Raw genomic sequence first — 19,289 nt, 5'->3', positions numbered from 1 at the left:
ATACAGAAAAGGAATTTGTAAGCCAAAAGTCTTAGTTTGTAGGATTTGGTCTACAAGAGACCTAGCTTTTCCAGCCAGCATATCTACATAGGTATGTACTACATCTTAAAAATACGCATTGTTTTCAAACACTAGAAAGCACTATAAATGCTGCTCAGTTGACAGAGGTTCTGTTTTGTACCAGTTTAAACCGGTTCAAAATGTGAAGCAACGTAAAGCTTATTTTGTCAGAATAGTGTCAGTTTTAAGTCAGTCCGGCTGAGCTGAAGTTTCCCGTGCATTTCTCTGCCTGCACTGCACTGGCACCGTGGCTGATGGAAGCAGCCACACAGTTCAGATGCTGAGTGAAGCCACCTGCCTGGCTCTGGCTGGCCCCTGCAGCTGCAAAGGGCAGCACTGAAAACCAGGAGCAGAAGAACTGCACGCGTTTCAGTGCAAGAGGAAGGGAGAAGTTTGTCGTCCCCAGAGGGCTTTTCCTCAGCACGGCCAACCTCTAACAGGTGCTGCTTTAGGCCACTGAGCCGCCAGTCTGTCTGAGTAGCTACCCCTGGACTTAAAGCCCAATAGTAAAAGGGAAAAAAAAAGGTTGAGAGTTTTTTTCTTTGCCCGCATGGGTAGTACCTACTTGCCTGATATTTTCACAAGCCACTTTGTTTTACTGGCCTTGTGAACAGTGGAAAGTTTGGGCCAGTTTCACTCCCTCTTAATCCTCTTACAAAGAACATTCGGAATGAAATATCATCACACACAAGAACATTGTTCCGTTAGCTTTGGTAAATTAAAAGAGATTCACTGAGCACCACAAATAGCTGATTAGGATGTCGCATCTTTTTAATGCTAAGAAATACTACATTTCCTGCTACAATAGCCTTAGTTATACGTTACTCTCAATAGTTATTCCTGCCGGATAGAAGAACTTCATCTAAATACAGCAAATTAACTCCCAAGGCATTTCCTTCATGCTTCTGGGCAGGCATCCTCACCCGGTTAAATAAACAGATTTTCAGAAGGGAAGAACTGATACAAAAGTGCTTCATGGCTTATGAATGCTTTTGTAATCTCACATTTCTCCGGGAATACTTTATTGGCTGCTTTTCACACCCTTGCACTTCTTGGTACCACTGATTCATCAATGTCAGTAGTGTTTTGTCATACATTCTGCAGCCTGTAGAGTTCACATTCATATCAGTCTGCAAAAAAAAAAAAAAAAAGTCATTGCAATACTGAAAATGTTCATCAGAAAATGCATTTTAATACATACTTAGTCGTCATTTAAATTCTGTACAGGATTGCATAATAAAATGTCACAAAACTCTTGGGATATTTACACCTTAGGAGAAGAGAATGTACATGAAGAGAGGACATTGTACCTGTAGCTTAAAAACTACTAATTCATAAGGTTGAGGTTTGTGTTTTTTGTAGCAATGCATATTTGGCTAGAATGTTGCTTCTTTCACTCTTCAGGTCATGAAAAAGGCTTCTGTATGATGTGTACATTGGAAGCTCACATTAACCAGGTCCTGTGTTGCTCTAACAATGCTATCAAACCTACATCTGTTATCAATGGCCTTAAAAGTAAGTCATTTCAGATGGTTTTCTTTTCATACATTTGGTAACTTTTCAAAGCACTATTTCAGGCATAGAAGTGATTTTGATACTTTTAGAAACGTGAGTTTTCTTTCATTTTCTAGGAGATAAATATAACCACCTTCTTATTTATTAGGAATAGGAAAGCATTTCCATTACGGCAGTCAAGAGGATGCACATGAATTCTTGTCCTTCACTGTTGATGCTTTGCAGAAAGCTTGCTTGAATGGAAGCACCAAGTAAGCATAAACAAATTATTTAACCCTTAGATGTTCTCTAGCCCCTTTTCCTCCTTTCTTTACTATACTACATTAAAATGACTGTCCTTGGTAAAAACTGTTTGAAGAGTTAAATCTGAGCCTTGCATCATCCGAGGTCTGATTTATCATTTCTTTCCAGGTTGGACATATCTTCTCAAGCCACCACACTTATTTATCAAATATTTGGAGGATACCTAAGATCCCGAGGTACTTGTTCAAAATCTTCCTGTCCTTTGAACTGGTCTGTGTCTGTTTGTCTGTAGTAAAGGACTTTGTGCTTTGACTGAAATAATATGTATGAAGACTTTAAATTTGTCCAGTCAGTGTTAAGCATTTGTATTTTGATTCCAGTAAAATGCTTGAACTGCAAAGCCGTTTCTGATACGTATGAACCATTCCTTGATATTACTTTGGATATAAAGGTAAGATGTTTTGTGAATATGGGTCGAGCTGTATGAAGACCTGTAAAGCTTTCCAAATGAAGGCATTTTACTTAAAAATATACACTGCTAAAAGGAAAGAGCTTGGTGTTGAGTGGGGGTGGATTGGGCTTTGGTCTTGTGTGGAATGCATCTAGATGCTCTCCATGTTTGCAGTGGGTTTAACCTGTAAAAACAGTAATCACATCTACACAAACACCTATATTCTCACATTTCTCGATTATTCTGCTTCAGCATCTATACATCCATCGTTAGGCTGATGGGTTTGCTTGTTCTCATTATTGATGCCGTAGCATAGTACAGATGGTGTCTGTGGCACTGCAAACTTTATCTTTTATTTCAAAGTAGCATCGTTTCCACAGGAGGTAAATGCTCGGCGTACTCTGAGGTTTCTGCCTCCTTCACAGTGGTTGCCGGTTGACAGTAGGTCACTTGAGGATGAACTAGCAAGGTTCTCTCGTAGTTATACCAGGAATTGTTTGAAATTTTGCATTTCCAGTGACTTAGTGCTCTACCTTCTTATTCATCCAGACCGTTACGTCTATCACTAAGGCTCTAGAACAATTTGTGAAACCTGAACAACTGGACGGAGAAAACAGCTATAAGTGTAGCAAGTAAGATTCCTACTAATTCCATCTGAGTCCAAGAGAAGGCATTTAATGTGTCACATGAATATTTGGAAATAGAAGAATTGTGGCCATTAGCTCATATTAGACTTTTATTCCTACTGCTGCCTGCGCTGGGGTTTATTAGCCTTCGTCAGTGTGAGGTTGCACACAGAAATATTCGTCTGGCCAGAAGTTAAAGGGGATGTCTGCTAAGTAGTGGTGAGCTGAAGCACGGAGCTAAGGACAACGATTTGGGGTGGGAGGCAACATCAGCTGGCTGAAGGTCCTAGTGTTCTGTGTTAAAGGATTATGTTGTAAGCCCTTTGTTTTGTAGAGCTGTCCGCTTACATGCTGTTACCTTCTGTCTATTAACAAATGTGAAGTGCAGCATATGGGTTCATAAGCCTGTGCGAGAGATGAAAACTTGTTTGAGTTTTGGGAGGGTGAGGAATTTTGCTGTTAAACATTTGTCTGTGCTTATTTTTAAGGTGTAAAAACATGGTTCCTGCCTCCAAGAGGTACACAATACATCGCTCCTCCAAAGTTCTTACAATATCACTGAAAAGATTTGCAAATTTTACTGGTGGCAAGATCAACAAGGTATATTTGCAGCTGTAAAGCAGCTTTATCTTCTTGGAATGGGAGATTTCCCCAAGAAAATATCATTTAAAACTTGTTAATATTTGCAGGCTGTAACCATTGACTAATAACAATAGTCTAAGAAAAGTCAATCTAACAACTATGGCTTACGGTAACCATAAGAGTATACCTCACTCTTACAGCTAATTCTGCAGAAAACAGTTCTCTGCAGCTCCAACTATGAAATATTGTTTCTGAGAATAGGTATTTTTAAATGAATCAAGACTATATTTGTGTGATCCTAGCCTGTGTTTTGAGAAGGGTTTTTGTTAGGCTGTTCCTTGAAGTGTTTCAGGATAATTTTTGAATCTTCCTGTTCTGTGTTTAGGATGTGAAATACCCTGAATATTTGGATCTTCGAGCGTATATGTCCCAATCAATGGGAGAACCACTCATCTACGCTTTATATGCAGTTCTTGTTCATTCTGGTTTCAACTGCAATGCAGGACACTATATCTGCTTCATAAAGGTGGGTATCAGCTTGATTTCTAACAGGGTAAAATAAACAAAGAAAATCAATGTTACCGGCAACCACCATTTTGATGGAGAAAGGTTGAATGATGTGTTCCGTTTGATTTGTTTGGTACGTTTCGTGCTGTAGTGTTCCGCCTGTGATGTCATTTGGACATCATGCATTTTGTCTGAAGACGCCACTGTCTTTTGTTTGCAGGCCGGCAATGGATTTTGGTATCGAATGAATGATGCCATAGTGGAGCGTTCTGATATCAAAACGGTTCTCAATCAGCAAGCTTATTTACTTTTTTATATCAGGTAATACCGACTACTGAATCTGTTCAGAATATATTTACTTTCCTGTTACTGATACTTTTCTTTTTTTCCAAGTGTTTTTCTTTCTGTCCTAGGAAAAGTTTACTGTTTCTGTAATTCAGTTCTGTCTAACCTGAACTTACCGCTGTCATTTACTGTCTTTCATTGCTTGGCCTTAAACTGGTGTGCTTGTGTACATTGCTCTGTATCCGCTCTATGTAGCGGGGTAATTTAGAAGAGGAGAAATAACACCATAGTAAGGGTGAGATGTTGCTCTGACAAGAATAGTCATTGTAGGGAGACCATTGTCTGTCTTTTTTAGTTTGTAGTCTTGGTTGAGTCCTTTGTATGTGGCTTCTGTGTCACATCATCTGTTCTTATAAAATTATAGATGGGGTTTTAATCCAAGAATAGATTGAAAGAAAAACTCTAAAGTGATATCACTGTTTTTTTTCCAAGGCGCTACGATCTGACACTTGGAGAACGTGGTTTTTACTTACCAGCAACTTCTTATCCCCGTTCATTCCTTGGTCAGCGGGGGCCTAATAGTAAGCAGGCTGGATTTATGGGACCACGGCTTCCTCCTCATATGATTAAGGTAATTTGCAGGGAGCAAATAATGGCACCAAATTGATAATGTTGCTTTCTTTTGATGTGGTTTGGGAGCTTGTAGTTTTAGAGCATCTGAATTTTATTTTCCCTCCCACACTGCAGCTTTCTTCACAACCATCATGCAACAGATCACTCTTTTTCAGTGTTAGTTTAGCTGAGATAGTGAAAACGATTTTTCTTGGTCCTGGATACAAGACCAATTATTGCAGTGTTTTCAGGGAACGTTTAAAGGGGAAAATAAACATATTTGGGAAGCGCTTTAGTGAATGTTAAGTTCTTTGAGTTGGTTTCAGAAAATGAGGCTCATTTGATACCAAGATGCAGTAAACCAAAAGCAGCAGGAATGAAACACACTTGTTGGACTTAGGTTTATATTGGAAGTGGCGTGTTTTTCTTCTTAGGTGGTGAGGCAATTTGTAGAAATATTTAGTAGGAGAATTTAATGTTTTAATAAGTGCGGTGTGATTGCACATATTCATCTTGCAATCTTTTCTTTTTAAATACAGAATTCAAGTCGCTTAAATGGAAATGGACCCCTAAAAGAGGATACAAATCCTGTTGGTATCACCATAAAAAGGCCATCTTCAGCTCCATCAACAGCTTGCATTCAAAACTGGGCAATTACCAGGCCTTCAACTACGGATCCATCAAAAGCCCAGAAGATCACTATCAGTATTCGTAACAAATTGCCTGAGTGTCAGACTGTGTCACAACCTGACTGTCTTACCAGTGCTCTGGAGAATGAGGATCTCAGCAAGGCTGTTCCTTCCTCCACAATTACAAATTCTCTCAGAGCAGAGTCTACCTCAAATGCATCTACAGTGGCAGTTACTGCTAACATTTCCAAACAGGAAGTTCCTGATGAAATGTTTGTAGAGCCAGCAGTGAATGGAAGTCCTACGCTCGGGTCTGATGCTACAGTCGCTTCCAGTCCAGAGTCTTCAGGAAAATCTAAGGCGTCGAATGGCGTGTTTAAAATGAATTGCAACATATCTTCCAACGGAATTGTAATAGGGAAGGTAGTCGGCACATTGCAGAATTCCCGTTCTTTCTGTGAGAGTGCTGAAGAAGAGAGATCCCATCATGTGCTGCCAAAAAACGATTCACTATATGAGGCTATTAGTTTAGATAATGGATCTAAACAAAATGGACTGAAACTTGATGATTTTACTTGCCAAGTCCAACATGCTAAACCTTCTGAGATATTCTTTGCCAAAACAAATGGATTGCTTGAACCAGTGAGTTGTTTGTTCCATCTAGAACTCCTCACCTATGGTGTGTTTACTATTCAAGAGCATTAAAATGTTCCTAAGTCATGTGAAACACTGTGAAAACAGACAGCACAAATTTAAACTTCATCGTTAACACTTTGTGCTGTTGTCGCATTAGAATTTGCAGAGCTGAACTGGCATGTGAGAACATGTCAACTTCAGAAAATTTCACCTGAGATAGTACTTCATAAGTTTCATAAATATACTGGGGGGGAAGGGGTGATGTGTGAAATAGCAATGGTGCATGTAAGGCAAAGTGATCTTGTTTAATAACTAATGAGGAAATTTTGAAAACAGTTTTCTTCTATAGGTAGTATTTTTTTTGTCTGTTAACGTCTGCGTTTTAATTGTAGATACCTGTAGCTGAGTCGCCGATTCCTCAAGAAATAATCTTAGAATCCCTGGCCTACAGCCACCTGAACAGGTTGTCAGAGAAAACAAGGTAAATTGAGTACACTCTGATGAAAACAAGATTTCATACAAGTTTATCATTGTTTTACCCATCAACTAGTACTATTTAATAGAAAGCTTTACACAGTACAGCAAATTCCACACTGTACGTGTAGGGTTGCAGACGTCAGCACTGAACATGTGTTATTCTGATATTAATTAAAGCAGATGCCTCCCAGAATGGTTCTGTTTCTTCATAGGATAATTTTACTTTTTTTTAAAATTGGATTTCTTTTCCAATGTAAATTCCCACCTCGTGCCCTCCCATTTTGTGGAGAGAGGGAAATGAATGAGTTGACTTTTTTCTAGTTTGGGGAGAGCGAAGGTAGTGGTTTTGGCTACTGATACGATGCAGAGCAGTGAGCAGAGGGAGACAAATGTGTTTGGTGTGGGTTTTAATGTACTACTTGCAAGCTCAAGAGAAGAAAAACATCTTCTCCATCTTCTCTGGGCACTGCTGAATGTGTAAGAGTCGGTTTCTAAAGGGACTGCCTTACAGAGTCCCTTTAGAAAGCTACAGTTTCCAAACTGTGTAAGGGAGTTTAGAAACATACAGAGTTTACCAGTAGCCACCAAATCTTTTACTTCAAGGGATTTTTGCTCCTAACATTTATCTTTTAGGGGAACTTTTTCAAGTGAAAAATGTGTTTTTGTTTTGTGCAGTGTCCCTGCACCTCAGAAGTCTGAGGGTGATCATCTTATGGAAACCGTAGTGACGGAAACAGTGTTTGTCTATGAACAATCCAGGATGCCTCTTTCCGACCTTGGCTGTGAGATTGAAAGTACTTTTACTGTATCAGACTCTGAAACCACTGAAACCATTGCTACCGAAGACGTTGCTGAAAGTGTTATAACAAATGCTGATAATGTACATCCCAGTATCAACGGTCAGCACAAGGTCAGGAAAAAATCCTTGGATACTGAAGATGAATACCTTGGGCATTGTGAGTCTGAAGAAAGTAGAGACAAAGACAAACCAGGAAGACCAAACGAACCTGTACTCTTTGCAAAAGGAGATCCTTCGTATATGAAAGGGTCTCCCGAGAGTGAAGAGAAATTATGGCAAACTTCCTCTGTGAAGTCTGACATTGAATGTAGTCCTAAAAAACTTGCATGTCTAGGTGTTACAGATAAATGCCAAGATACAAAGGACATTTCTAATAACTACGTAGAGGTACCACCTGTTAATGACTCTTCTATTACAAAGCTGGATAAAGTTCTGGAGAGTCAATTCTCCAGACAAAATGAGGGGGTGAATAATAAAAAATGCGAAGAGGATAATAGGCAAAAATACGAGGAGAAGATACATGACTCCAAAAAAACTGACAAAGAGCACTACCGAAAGAAGAGACAATACTCTGACAGTAAAGACCAGAAGCAAAGCAGGAGCAAAGCGGATGATCGTTCCTACAAAAGGAGGCGCTCTCGCAGCATGGAAACAAATAAGCAATATCATCATAAGCAGGATTATTGCAATAAAGGCAAGTACAGACCTTCCTATAATGAAAGAAACAGTCCAAATAATGGCAAAAGCTCAGGAAAATACTCTCGTTATAAATCCCGCAGCAGAGAAAGAACGGAACAAGACAGGAATAGGTATTACCATTCCAAAGGAGAGAGGACTTGGAACAGGGAAAGATACTACCAAGATGAATTACGGAGATGGGAAAAATGCAGATATTACAAGGATTATTACTCTGTTCATGGAACAGGAGATGGTAGAGAGAGGAAGTCGTCTCATTTTGATAAAGCCTTTGACAAATTGAGTCAATTCTACAAATCACATAGGGATTATCACTGCAAGAGCAGATGGGCTCACAACACTCACTCCAGAGAGGAAGGAGCCCATCACTTGAGTAGCCACAGAGAGAACTTCCGTCATTGTTCACTACCTCTGCAGCAGTCTGAAAAACACTCTCGGGAAGGGCACGCACCTCCACCTGCCTCAGCTCATGCACAATTTGACAACTCTTTCTGGGAAAATGAGAAACTGAGGCTTGGCAAGAAGAAATATGGCGACGCAGAAGGAAGCGAAGCTGAAGTGGAAAAGAAACGCCGCAAGATTGATGACCAAAGAATGAAAAAAGATAAGAAGGTCAAGAAGAAAAAGAAGTCCAAAGATAAATATCGAGAGAAGGATTACAAGTAAGCAGGAATTCCAGCATAATCCGCCATTCTTTTCCTAACTCTTTTCTGAATGTTTCCCATGCCTGCCTTTTTCCCATTGTTTATAAGTGATTTTTGTAGGATAATCTGACTACAGGTTGGTCATTAGGCTGGTCATTAGGTTGGTCAAGCAAACATAGGAAGGATGTTGCTGAATAGCGTTAGAACGCTAGATCTCGAGCAGAAAGTTAAGAACCTCTTGTGGTTTAAACCCAGTGTGCTGAACCCAGGACAGAACCACATCTGCGCACTGTTCCTGATTAGGTTGCAACAATTATATATTTTTAATTCCACATATTCCACAATTAGCCCCTGTAAGGATTTGTGTACAAACCAAGACTTACTGTCATTCAGTCTGAAGGCTAATGTTTGTTGCATCTAAAGTCAGATGTGCAGAAATTACTACAAAATAACTGACACACAGCAAGCCATCACCTGTGATAAAATAAGTAACATTCCACACATGCATCAAATGCTGCATCCGTTTTCCTATTTTTAACCTGCATGTTTCCCTCAGACTTCAGGATTTGGATGGCCTTGTGTTCCGCATTGACAATGACAATCGCAAACGGAAGAAAAAGAAGAAAAAGAAGAAACATATCAGGAAACTGAAAGACTTCTCAGAATATTTAGATTCTCGTCTCGAGAAGACGACGCAGGAGAAGAAGAGAGTGCCCATTTTTTCAGGCAACTATTTATGTGAGCAATACAGAGGCCAGGGCAGTGAAAAAACATACAAGGACAGGAAGCCTTCTGGGGCAGGTGACAACAAGAAATACGGCTTCATCCCATCCAGTAAGTATGTGAACGGTAAAAAGCCACAGGGTGTTTGCAGGACTCCTTTTTACTCACAAAGACACTTGTTACAGTTGGAACAACCCTTAAATGCTTTTATACAGTAGTGCAAGTGGTAGATGATGACATGAGACTTCCGGTCTAGTAATATTGTAGTAAAGCACCATCTTCCCCAAAAAGACTTCCAGGGTAATTGATTTAAATAAAATACTATGTTCAGCTGTTTCACCACATAGATACGGAGCTGACTGCTTATTCAGATGAACGTCAGTTGATGATAATACTGAACTATGCTTCCAGATATAGCTCAGTCTTCTCCTAAACGCAGTTGTTAACCTCCCAGAGGAAGCTTGCAACTTAAGACCTGGAGAGTATGTTAAATGCCTGCCACTGGTTTATTTCCTTCTGGTTGTTTTTCGTTAGCATAGGCTTAAAAATACAGAGAAGTGGGCTGAGGGAGAGCTGTTTTGCAATCGGAAACAATTCATCTACTCTAGGACTGTTTTGGCTTTAGTGAATGCTCCTGCCAGCAGGTGGCCAACTCTGGTTATTTCTAAACCAGTCAAAAGTATAGGAAGAAATTAAATGCCTTGCACCCCACTACACAGGTCAGGGGCATTACGATTAGTGCGCTATCTGTGTAGGTGTAAGAGATGTTAACCGATAAACACAGTGATAGAACCCCACTTTGATCCACTGCTTGCAACACAAGTGGAATATGAGGAGGGCAGTGAAAAGCAGAATTTCAGTATTTCCTCAAGTCCATAGATGTTAACAGACTTCCTCTTGTGGAAGGTCCGTCTTTAAAAATATTAAATAAATGGGTCCCAAGTAGGAATTTCTGGATAATGGAATCTCTCTCAAAAAAGGCCACCACAGCAGTGTGTTTTTAAAGAGCCTGGAACCTCTCAAACAGGCTAGGGACAGACAACAGCTGAGAAGGAATTGTTAGGTTGTGCCTTTTCACCAGGACTCCCCAGTAAATTAATAAGGATGGAAAGGGCTTGTGACAGGGTTTGACATTGAACATCATGACAGGGAGTGACATTGCTTTCTTTTGTCTTTCAGATGCAAAGCTCACTGATGGAATCCTTCAATACCCAACCTAATCCTACCAACAAAATCAACTACTTCTCACCCTCAGTCCCGACTTTTTACCTTCAACATCATCAACCCTTTACCTTCAAAAACGATGACTCTTTACATGGAACTCGACATTACCAATATTGACCATCAAAACTTAGAATTTATTATTGAAACATTTACCATCAAGACAAAATCCAATCATAAGTGGTGCTTAACATTTCTGTACAGAATTTTACCATGAAAGACTTTTTTTTAGTTTTTAACTTGAGACTTTGTTTTTTAAGATAATCCAAAAGGGTGGAAACTTTTTACAACTGCTGAACATTGTAAACTACCACATTATGTTCTCACACGTGTGAGATAAGGCCCTGGAATAGACCATCTCAAATGCTGCTTATTACAGGCTCAGGTTGACTTTATGTTATTCATGTAATGTTACTCCAAGTTAGACACCTGGTGCAAGAGCAACCAGGGATTACAAAAATTGCAACTGACAGTCTGTATATTTAATTTAAAGACTTATTTAATATTTCTCAAGTAGAATTTTTTTGCAAGAGCTTCATTTTCTTTCCTGTTCTGTCGGACACTAGGATCTAATGTACTTCATATACGAGTTATATTCAAGATCTGGAAGAAAATCATCTGGTTCTCAGCATTGTGAAACAACAGATATGCAGTTTTGAATGTATTTCTCAAGATGATTTGTAATACTCTTCCGTATGTTTTTATTACATTTTCTTAATATACTGTCACTTGTCTGAAGTCTCAGTTGTCTGGTTTTGTCTCTCTAAAGTGGCTAGCTAAAGACAAATTCATACTGTGATTTTAATTTTTGTTATTAAATGCTATCAAACTGTGATGCACTTATTCACTGGTCCTGCATCAGGAGATGAGTGGGGAACCTGTATTAAATACAGTTCATCTGAATAATCTGTCTGGTTTATACAAGCTGTGTTGTTCAGAGATGTCTAAAGTTTGATCTTTGTTTTTTTAAAGATAAAAAGCACTTGCCCCACTGTAAATATATAGCATGTAAAATTTATATAGTATATAAATACAGCAAAGTTAAAATGGATTTTTACTTGAGTTTTACTGGAGTTATTTAACATGCAATATGTCATGTGAACTGACAGCTTTCAGAGTGTATTTGATGCTCAAGAAATTAGATCTTCCTTTCAGTGGTAGGGGAGATGATGCTGTCGCTGTGACCCAGAGAAGATCAGTAACTTGGGATTTCATCTGCCTAAACAAGAATGCAGAAGGCTTTCTTTCTCCTTTGGTGTTAAAAGCTTCCACCACCAGGCAGCAAGCTGGGAGCTCATCAGTAGCTTTTTACTGTGTGTGACACTAAATCAAAATCCAAAGGAGAAAGGTTAATGTTTCAGTAAATACTTGAAGAAATATTTTGGTACATGGAAAACCCCATAAAGCCAATCTATAAGTGTACCCTGCATAATGTTCCTATGGCAACAGTTCTGTGAAGTTACATAAAGTAACATGACAAAGAAACCACACACTGTTCATGTATCTGGCTTTTTCTTCCTCTTTTGTCCTCTGGCTCCCTGATTTGGTGTCTTGTCTTTGATGAATAACCCTGTCATAGGTGTATAAAAGGAGTTTCAGCATTGACTGCTTGTCATGGTTTAAGCCCAGCCAGTAATTCAGAGCCACGCAGCCACTCGCTCACTCTCCCCTTTCTTCCACCCTGCTCCCAGAGGGATGGCGAGGAGTATCAAGAGAATGTAAATCCCACAGGTTGAGATAAGAACAGTCCAGTAACTAAGGTACAATACAAACCCACTACTGCTACCACCAATAGTAATAATTATGAGGGAAGTAACACGGGAGGGAATATACAACTAAAAGGGGAGACGAAAGAACAAACCAATAAGCACAAAGTCATGCTCAATACAATTGCTCAGCACCCACCAACCGATACCCAGCCAGACCTCAGCAGCTATCTGGGCCTTCCAGGTATCTCTCCCCAGTTCATATACTAGGCATAACATGCTGTGGTATGGCATATCCCTTTGGCTAGTTCGGGTCAGGTGTCCTTTCCCTGCTTCCTCCTGGTTTCCCATGCCCCTCCTCACTGGCAGAGCATGAAACTGGAAAGTCCTTGATCAGCATAAGCATTACTTAGGAACAACTAAAATATCGGTGTGTTACAGCACTGTTAGACTAAAGTGGAAAACAGCACTGCACAGCTGAACCCATGACAGTATCCACCCATGGAATATCCATGACATTTAGGTCATGCTCAGATCCCTTTTTTTTTCACTATACCATTGCTTTTTGTCTCATATATTTACACACACACACAGAGATACCATTCCTTAGTCCATGGACCATCCCTATAAAGTTTGCTGAATTCACTCAGTCCACGATGTCAGGCTCCATCTCTTGCAACAGCCTCTCAGGGCAGGAGAGACAGTGTGTTGGGATGGGTTGTTGCCTGTTGACGACACCGCTGAACTCATCTGGTCACTGCTGAGCTTGTCTGGTTTCATCAAAGTTCATTCTTTGTTGGGATGATGTTCGGAGGGAAGTCAAGGTCAGTCGATGCTGACCTGAGGACGGTTCTATTGCTGCTTTTGGCTTTCTTATGACTTTATTCTCCACTGACGTTCACGACAGCACGTATCTTCTTTTCAAAGCCCACAGTGGTAGAGATGGGCATCTGGCTGATGGGCTATAGAAGCGTTGTATAGCAGGCAACGTCATATGAGTTCATTGACTGTTTTCCCCCCAGATTAAACCCCTTTGAGGTACACACTGGACTTCCCCATGTTCCCACATTACCCACCAAGTACATCCAGGCACCTGAGCAAAAGCAATCCCATGAGTGGGTTTGCCTTGAAGCAGGAATAACCCAGACTGTCTTCACCAACAAATTCTTTATGTGCACCACAGGAACTTTATCCCCCTCTACAATATGTAAAAGTTCTGACTGTGCTGGGCCAGCCCTGTTGGCAGATCCTCTGGTGCTGACCAACCAGGTGGCTTTTGGTAAATGCGTATCCCAGCATTTGAAAGTCCCACCACCCATTGCTCTCAGTGTAGTTTTTAACAGTCCATCAGACCGTTGAATTTTCCCAGAGGCTGGTGCATGGTAGGGGATGTGATATACCCACTCAATGCCATGCTCTTTGGTCCAAGTGTCTATAAGGTTGTTCCAGAAATGAGTCCCATTGTCTGACTCGGTTCTCTCTGGGGTGCCATGTCACCACAAGACTTGTTTCTCAAGGCCCAGGGTAGTGTTCTGGGCAGTGGCGTGGGGCACAGCGTATGTTTCCAGCCATCCCGTGGTTGCTTCCACCATGGCAAGCACATGGCACTTGCCTTGCCAGGGTGGTGGGAGTGTGATACAGTCAATGTGCCAGGCCTTCCCGTATTTGTACTTCAGCCATTGTCCTCCATACCAGAAAGGCTTCATCCTCTTGGCTTGCTTAATTGCAGCATGTTTCACATTCATGAATAACCTGGGCAATAGTGTCTATTGTTAAACCCACCCCTCAATCATGAGCCCACCTTTCTGTTGCATCTCTGCCTTGATGGCCTGAGGTGCCTTGCTGGGCCTCAGGCCCAGCAAGCTAAAAATAATTCACCCTTATGTTGTCAATCTGAGTCCATCTGAACCACTTCAATCTTAGCCACTTTATCCACTTGTTGGTTGTTCTGGTATTCCTCAGTGGCTCGACTCTTGGGTACATGGGCATCTCCATGGCGTACCTTCACCACCAGATTCTGCACCCGGGCAGCGATGTCTTGCCACAGTGCAGCAGCCCAGATGGGTTTACCTCTGCACTGCCAGTTCCTCTGCTTCCATTGCTGCACCTCCCCCACAGGGCATTTGCCACCATCCATGAGTCAGTATAGAGATAAAGTACTGGCCACTTTTCTCTTTCAGCAATGTCCAGGGCCAGCTGGATGGCTTTCACCTTGGCAAACTGACTCAATTCACCCTCTCCTTCAGCAGTTTCTGCAGCTTGTCATAAGGGACTCCATACAGCTGCCTTCCATCTCCGATGCTTTCCCTCAATACGGCAGGACCCATCAGTAAACAAGGAATATTGCTTCTCACTGTCTGACAGTTGATTATATGGTGGGACCTCTTCAGCACGCATAACCTGCTCCTCTGGTGACATTCCAAAATCTTTGCCCTCTGGCCAGTCCATGACGACTTCTAGAATTCCTGGATGACTGGGATTTCCTGTTGGAGTTTGTTGTGTAATTAGAGCAGCCCACTTACTCCATGTAGCATTGGCTGCATGATGTGTAGAGGAGACCCTGCCTTTGAACATCCATCCCAGCACAGGTAACAGGCGTGCCAGGAGGAGCTGTGCTTCAGTGCCAATCACTTCTGAAGCAGCTCAAACCCCTTCATAGGCTGCCAGTATCTCTTTTTCAGTGGGAATATAGATGGCCTCAGATCCTCTGTATCCCTGATTCCAAAAGCTGAGGGGTCAACCTCGAGTTTCCCCTGGAGTCTTCTGCCAGAGGCTCCGGGCAGGACCATTCTCCCTGGCTATGGTGTACAGTACATTTTTCACATCTGGCCCGGTCCAGACTGGTCCAAGGGCCACTGCATGAACTATCTCACGTTTAATTTGCTCAAAGGCTTGTTGTTGCACAGGGCCCCATTTAAAATCATTCTTCTGGGTCATGTGATAGAGAGGGCTTACAATCGAACTGTGATTTGGGATGTGCATTCACCAGAACCACACAGCGCCCAAGAAAGGTTTGTGTTTCTTTCTTATTAGTTGGTGGAGACATTGCTGTTATCATGTTGATCGCATCTGTGGGGATCTGGTGACATCCATCATGGCATTTTATTCCCAAAAATTGAATCTTCTCTGCAGGTCCCTTGACCTTACTCCATTTTATGGCAAAACCAGCTTTCAGCAGGATCTGGATAATTTTCCTCCCTTTCTCAAAGACCTCTTCTGCTGTATCGCCCCACACGATAATGCCATCAATTTATTGCAGGTGTTCTGGAGCTTGCCCCTGTTCCAGTGCAGTCTGGATCAGTCCATGGCAGATGGTAGGGCTGTGTTTCCACCCCTGGGGCAGTCGGTTCCAACTGTACTGGACGCCCTTCCAAGTAAAAGCGAACTGTGGCCTGCACTCCACTGCCAAAGGAATTGAGAAAAATGCATTGGCAATATCAGTTGTGACATACCACTTGACTGCCTTTGACTCCAGTTCATATTGGAGTTCCAGCATGTCCGGTACGGCAGCACTCAGTGATGCTGCGACTTCGTTCAGGCCACGATAGTCTACTATTAGTCTCCACTCTCCATTAGACTTTCACACTGGACATATAAGGCTATTAAAGGGTGAGCGTGTCCTACAGATCACTCCTTGGCTCTCCAGTCTATGGATCAGCTTATGGATGGGAATCAGGGAGTCTCAGTTGGTGTGATATTGCCACCGGTGCACTGTTGTGGTCACGACTGGCACTTGTTGTTTGACCTCCATCAACCCCACAACAGAAGGATCCTCTGAGAGACCAGGCAAGGTGGACAGCTGCTTAATTTCCTCCGTCTCCAGGGCAACGACACCAAAGCCCATCAGTACCCTTTTGGATCTCTGAAGTACCCTCTTCTGAGCTAGTCTATGCCAAGGATGCGCGGAGGCTCTGGACCAGTCACAATAGGGTGCTTTTGCCACTCCTTCCCAGTTAGGCTGATTTCAGGCTCCAGTACAGTCAACTCTTGGGATCCTCCTGTCACTGTAGAAATACAAATGGGTTCCACCCCTTGAGAGCTTGGTGGCATCAGGGTGCACTGGGAACCGGTGTCTACTAAAGCCTTATACTCCTGTGGGACTGATGCGCCAGGCCACCTGATCCACACAGTCCAGTAAACCTGACTGTCCCTCTCCTCCATCTGGCTGGAGGCAGGGCTCCTCTAATAGTGATCATAAGATTCTCCACTTACTTCTTGTAGAAAAGGATTACAATTCCTTATCATAGAATATGGAATAAAATCAGCTCTTCCACCCCATCTGGGAAGCTGCTCACTGAACACTGGAGCAGCAACTTTCTTGGGAGGATCATCCTTGACCATTGTTTTTCTCTTCAATTCATGGACTTGTTCCTCCAGAACTGAGGTAGGTTTTCCATCCCACTTTCTCAGGTCTTCTGAATGATCCCACAGGTAAAACCATAGGGTGGCCCACAGCATGTACTCCCTATATCCCTTCTCAGGCACTGTAAATGTAGGGTTGCAGATGTCAGCGCCGAGCATGTATTATTCTGATATTAATTAAAGGCAGATGCCTCCCAGAATGGTTCTCTTTCTTCATAGAATTATTTTCCTTTTTTTTTTACGATCGGAAATCTTTTTCTATTTTTTTTTTTTCCATCCTAGGATGTGTGAATGTAAATTCCCACCTCGTGCCCTCCCATTTTGTGGAGAGAGGGAAATGAATGAGTTGACTTTTTTCTAGTTTGGGGAGAGCGAAGGTAGTGGTTTTGGCTACTGATGCGATGCAGAGCAGTGAGCAGAGGGAGACAAACGTGTTGGGTGTGGGTTTTAATGTACTACTTGCAAGCTCAAGAGAAGAAAAACATCTTCTCCATCTTCCATCTTCTCTGGGCACTGCTGAATGTGTAAGAGTCGGTTTCTAAAGAGACTGCCTTACAGAGTCCCTTTAGAAAGCTACAGTTTCCAAACAGTGTAAGGGAGTTTAGAAACATACAGAGTTTACCAGTAGCCACCAAATCTTTTACTTCAAGGGATTTTTGCTCCTAACATTTATCTTTTAGGTGAACTTTTTCAAATGAAAAATGTGGTTTTTGTTTTGTGCAGTGTCCCTGCACCTCAGAGGTCTGAGGGTGATCGTCTGATGGAAACCGTAGTGACGGAAAATAATAACTATGCAGAAGTACCGCCTGTTAATGACTCTTCTCTTACAAAGCTGGATAAAGTTCTGGAGAGTCAATTCTCTAGACAAAATGAGGGGTTGAATAATAAAAAATGCGAAGAGGATAACGGGCAAAAATACGAGGAGAAGATACACGACTCCAAGAAAACTGACAAAGAGCACTGCCGAAAGAAGAGACAATACTCTGACATTGACGAGGAGAAGCAAAGCAGGAGCAAAGTGGATGATTGTTCCTGCAAAAGGAGGTGCTCTCACAGAATGGAAACAAATAAGCAATATCATCCTAAGCAGGACTACTGCAATGAAGGCAAGTACAGACCTTCCCATAATGAAAGAAACAGTCCAAATAATGGCAAAAGCTGAGGAAAATACTCTCGTTACAGATCCTGAAGCAGAGAAAGAACGGAACAAGACAGGAATCAGTATTATCATTCCAAAGGAGAGAGAACCTGGAGCATGGAGATGGGAAAAATGCAGATATTACAAGCCTTATGACTCTGTCCATAGAAAAGGAGATGGTAGAGAGAGGAAGTCCTCTCATTTTGATAAAGCCTTTGACAAATTGAGTCAATTCTACAAATCACATAGGCATTATCACTGCAAGAGCAGATGGGCTCACAACACTCACTGCAGAGAGGAAGGATGGCATCACTTGAGCAGCCACAGCGGAAACTTCCGTCATTGTTCACTACCTCTGCAGCAGTCTGAAAAACACTCTCGGGAAGGGCACGCACCTCCACCTGCCTCAGCTCATGCACAATTTGACAACTCTTTCTGGGAAAATGAGAAACTGAGGCTTGGCAAGAGGAAATATGGCAATGCAGAAGGAAGAGAAGGTGAAGTGGAAAAGAAATGCCGCAAGATAGATGATAAATACCAAGTGAAGGATTACAAGCAAGCAGGGATTCCAGCATAATCCGCCATTCTTTTCCTAACACTTTTCTGAATGTTTCTCATGCCTGCCTTTTTCCCATTTCTAAGTGATTTATATAGGATAATCTGACTACGTGTTGGTCATTACGCTGGTCATTAGGTTGGTCAAGCAAACATAGGAGGCATGTTGCTGAATAGCATTAGAATGCTAGATCTGGAGCACAAAGCGAAGAACCTGTCGTGGTTTAAGCCCAGCCTGCTGAACCAAGGACAGAACCACATCTGCGCAATGTTCTTAATTAGGTTACCTTAGATTAGCCACCTTCTCGAGTCTGTCGGATCCTGTAGTCACAGAGCACCAACAAAACCAACTACTTCTTACCATCAAAACTGAGTCTTTACCATCAATCCTGATGGTTTACCATCGAACCTGGCTGTTTACCATCAAGAATGACTCTTTACCATCAAACCTGTCTACCATTGAATGTTGCTTTGCCATCAAAACTGACTCTTTACCACCAAACCTGATAGTTTACCATCAAACGTGACTGTTTACCATGGAAGGTGGCTTTACCACCAAACCTGCTTACGATCGAATCTGGCTTTACCATCAAAACTGACTCTTTACCATCAAACCTGTTTACCATCAAACCTGGCTTTACCATCAAAACCGACGACTCTTTGCCGAAAAAAACTATGACTCTTTATCTTCAAACTGGACTTTATCGATACTATCGAAACTTAGAATTTATTATTGAAACATTTACCGTCAAGGCAAAATCCATCTGTTTTAATTCCATTTTCTTAATATACCGTCACTTGTCTGAAGTCTCAGTTGTCTGG

The 19,289-nt window shown here is 41.8% G+C and overlaps 2 protein-coding genes across 2 annotated transcripts; both read left to right on the top strand.

Annotated features, from left to right (window-relative positions):
• The first annotated feature begins 1,988 nt into the window (after window positions 1–1,988).
• Window positions 1,989–6,631, top strand: LOC133279834 (ubiquitin carboxyl-terminal hydrolase 42-like). Its single transcript, XM_061474010.1, has 8 exons — window positions 1,989–2,269; window positions 2,819–2,901; window positions 3,384–3,495; window positions 3,863–4,003; window positions 4,205–4,305; window positions 4,762–4,900; window positions 5,421–6,152; window positions 6,539–6,631. Exons 1-8 carry the CDS (start codon window positions 2,141–2,143, stop codon window positions 6,629–6,631), a joined length of 1,530 nt encoding a protein of 509 aa, XP_061329994.1. The 5' UTR covers window positions 1,989–2,140.
• On the top strand, window positions 6,524–18,489 carry LOC133279833 (ubiquitin carboxyl-terminal hydrolase 42-like). Its single transcript, XM_061474009.1, has 5 exons — window positions 6,524–6,627; window positions 7,299–8,780; window positions 9,319–9,611; window positions 17,455–17,880; window positions 17,957–18,489. Exons 2-5 carry the CDS (start codon window positions 7,336–7,338, stop codon window positions 18,487–18,489), a joined length of 2,697 nt encoding a protein of 898 aa, XP_061329993.1. The 5' UTR covers window positions 6,524–6,627; window positions 7,299–7,335.
• The last annotated feature ends 800 nt before the right edge of the window (window positions 18,490–19,289 follow it).

Source organism: Pezoporus flaviventris, unplaced genomic scaffold (genome assembly GCF_033815535.1).
Source record: "Pezoporus flaviventris isolate CSIRO_AGI_PZ_B2104156 unplaced genomic scaffold, CSIRO_AGI_Pfla_v1 ptg000078l, whole genome shotgun sequence".
NCBI lineage: Eukaryota > Metazoa > Chordata > Aves > Psittaciformes > Psittacidae > Pezoporus > Pezoporus flaviventris.
The sequence above is the reverse complement of the archived record's forward strand: the minus strand, read 5'-3'. Positions and strand labels throughout refer to the sequence as shown.

Coding starts and splice junctions, on each gene's coding strand:
- LOC133279833 (XM_061474009.1), top strand. CDS start 7,336: ATGGAAACCGTAGTGACGGAAACAGTGTTTGTCTATGAACAATCCAGG. Junction 9,612..17,454: donor ATCCAGTAAGTATGTGAACG/GTAAAAAGCCAC, acceptor TTTATCTTTTAG/GTGAACTTTTTCAAATGAAA. Junction 17,881..17,956: donor GCAGGACTACTGCAATGAAG/GCAAGTACAGAC, acceptor CTCTCGTTACAG/ATCCTGAAGCAGAGAAAGAA.
- LOC133279834 (XM_061474010.1), top strand. CDS start 2,141: ATGTATGAAGACTTTAAATTTGTCCAGTCAGTGTTAAGCATTTGTATT. Junction 4,306..4,761: donor TATTTACTTTTTTATATCAG/GTAATACCGACT, acceptor TTTTTTTCCAAG/GCGCTACGATCTGACACTTG. Junction 4,901..5,420: donor TTCCTCCTCATATGATTAAG/GTAATTTGCAGG, acceptor TTTTAAATACAG/AATTCAAGTCGCTTAAATGG.